This window comes from Thalia democratica, chromosome 5 (assembly GCF_965202585.1).
Source record: "Thalia democratica chromosome 5, ktThaDemo2.hap1.1, whole genome shotgun sequence".
Taxonomy (NCBI): domain Eukaryota; kingdom Metazoa; phylum Chordata; class Thaliacea; order Salpida; family Salpidae; genus Thalia; species Thalia democratica.
The window spans coordinates 18,241,927-18,244,860 of NC_139169.1; the positions used below are offsets into that span (position 1 = coordinate 18,241,927).

The window sequence follows — 2,934 nt, forward strand, 5'->3', positions numbered from 1 at the left end:
GTCGAACTAGAAGTTGAAAACAAAGCTTTGCAGGAAAACAACAAAGAAATAACTAAATACCTTGAAATTTTGGAAAATTCGCTAAGACAGGCTCAGAACAAAGCAGAGTTCTTGAAAAAAGATTACGAAAAGTTGAAGTCTGAAAATATCGATCTGTTGGCTGATTTAGAAATTACAAAACGGATAAAAACTAATATTAAAAGGTTAACAAGAAATGCAAGCGAAAAGCAAAATGATAACATAAGTGATGTTCAAACTGCTATTCAACTAAAGGTACATTTATATTTTTCTTTATTATTACTATACGTTTTACAACTTTATATTAATTATTTATATATTGTATTTGTAGTTATTTTATTGCAATTTAAAGCTTTAATCATAAAACCAAAGCTCTCAGTAGACACAGATTTCATTTTTATACAAAAATATTTTGCCTGATTTTTTACTAATATATAGTTTATTTTACGGCAAATCAAACTCTGCTTTGATTACTATTACCGATGTTTTCTTTCTATTGAAATAAGGTTATAAAGACTTCATTAACTGTTGTATACTTATTTTTTTTTTAGGTGCAGAAACCAATGAAATTGCAAGTTATATATATATTAGCGGAGGAAAAAATTATGAAAAAACTCACGAAAACTGTGTTTTGAAAATGGATACAAACATGGGTAAATGGAATCATTATAAAACTATGGGTACACGTAGAAGTGAACATCAGTCCTTACTAAAAGGACATCAATTGTTTTTGATAGGCGGTTATAATGGATCAGACTACGTTGAATCAGCTGAAAATGAGACCGTATCTCTTAGTGAGGAATTAGCTACTAAAACGTTTCCTTTCATGCACAACAAACGGCTAAGCTTTGGAATGTGTTCTTTAGCAGAATGTGTTTTTGTCGGAGGAGGATTTGAAAACTCTTCTGAAGATTTAGACAAGTGTGAAGTCTACAGTTTTGAAACTTGTGAATGGACTGAAGTTTCTAGTATGAACACTAAAAGACACGAATTAACTCTGACTTATTTTGAAGGAAACGTCTGGGCTATTGGCGGTTTTAACCACTCAAATGACACAGATACAAGGCTGGACACAATAGAAACGTTCGATATTACAAAAAACAAATGGAAAACAAGCAATTTTAGGCTCCTAACTGAACGATCTGGACATAGCACTGTTGCTTACCACAGAAAACTCTTTGTTGTTGGTGGCTATAAAAAAGACTCATTTTTAGCTTCTGTTGAAGTTTATTCAAGCAAAACCAATCAGTTTAGTTTTGTTGCTTCAATGAATATCTCACGATGTTATTTTGGATGCTGCGTTGTAAATTCAAGTTTGTATGTGATTGGAGGTAGTTTAGATTACGGCATTCTAACAGATGAAGTTGAGATATACGACATTGAAAAAGATGAATGGAGAAGAGGTCCGAGTTTGCCTTTGAAATTGGCTTATTTTGCTTGCTCAAACACTTAACGACCAGTTCTCATTTTACAACTCTATAATTTTTTCTTGCTCTGAAACTTTATAATTTCTGCTCATATTATAAGAATGTGCTAGTTATATGTTATCTAATAATATTTTTAGTTTCATCTTGTTAATAAAAAAGTTTAAATTTGTCTAGCTCTAAATAAAAGCTTGTATAGTTTTAACAAGTATAAGATTTTTGTTAACTATAAAAACTTAAGTGATTGACTCACAATATTTTTCTTGTTTTCAATAAAGTTGTTAGTGTAAAACTCAACTATTTTTGTTTTAATAGGCTTTATCTATACAAAAAACTTTTATCTTAAAAAAAAATTTATTTTTAACAAAATATAAACTTAATAGTTAAAATGAACACCTTAATTTTTATTTATGAACACTCTATATCCTACACATATTGTTTTAATTTACTATGTGTATTTTCCTTTACTTGCATTTTTTTGTTTCGTTTGTTTTTTCTATATAAAATAAAAAAAAAACTACTTTTTTAATTGTGTCTAAGTATGTGTAAATAGTTCTAATAAAAAATAAACTAGCCATCGAATTTACTATAAGAAAAGTAATTTTTTATAGTCCTGTAAACTCCAAGCTGAAAAAATGCCCATATTATTATGAAAATAGTATAAAGAAATAAATGCACAAGAGTTTCCAGAGTGTTAAAATAGATTAATAAAACTTTTCTAAATTAAGTAATTTTTAGTTATGTCTTAACTTCAATTGTTTTTATTACTCTGACGCTTAAAAATATAAGCTTATGTAAAACTCCAATGTATTTTTTAGTATAATTATCTCTTCTTTTAGTAGTAAACATTTTGTTATTTATTTTAGTATGTAGTTTGCTATTCAAGAACTTACTCTTAGATTTTTAAATAAATTATTTTCTATAGATTAAGTTTTAATTTTTTGTTAATTTTAATATATAGCTTGAAAAATTGATCTATAGAAAGTAAGTTATTATATAATAAAACAGTAACTTCTTGAATAGGAACCTAATGATTGATATTAATAGTACAAATTGCGACAATGTTAAAACTATGCTGTATACAAGGGGTGGGCAACGATTTTAAATGAAGCGAGCCAGGTATGAAAAAATTAATTTTTTAATGTTTTAAAGCGTTTAAGTTGCATTCACGAAAATAACTCAATTATTCAGCGACAAATGATAATTTTAGGTGACCATTCTTTGTTATATACAATATAAACTTTAAATTTCTTTCAGGTTTTACTTAAGCTTGTTTTTTTCTCTTTATTTGAACATTCACAATTTTTACAATTAATTTCAAAATTTGGTTTAGCAGGCCAGATTTACAAGCTTGCGGACCGCAGTTATATTTCTTTCAAGCTGATCCTGTTTAAATATTCTAGATGTTGGCGGGTTGCTGATTTTTGCTCTACATTTTTTAATTATAGCTATCATCGTTGCAAACTTACACTAAAAATTATTGCTAAATCGG

General features: G+C 27.7%; 1 protein-coding gene across 1 annotated transcript; it reads left to right on the top strand.

The window, feature by feature from the left end:
- The first annotated feature begins 667 nt into the window (after positions 1-667).
- LOC145836303 (kelch-like protein 36) lies at positions 668-1,471 on the top strand. Its single transcript, XM_082944117.1, has one exon. The coding sequence runs from the start codon at positions 668-670 to the stop codon at positions 1,469-1,471; it is 804 nt and encodes a 267-aa protein (XP_082800243.1).
- Positions 1,472-2,934: the final 1,463 nt, after the last annotated feature.

Bases quoted from the DNA above. Each gene is read 5' to 3' on its own strand.
- LOC145836303 (XM_082944117.1), top strand. From the start codon at position 668: ATGGGTAAATGGAATCATTATAAAACTATGGGTACACGTAGAAGTGAA.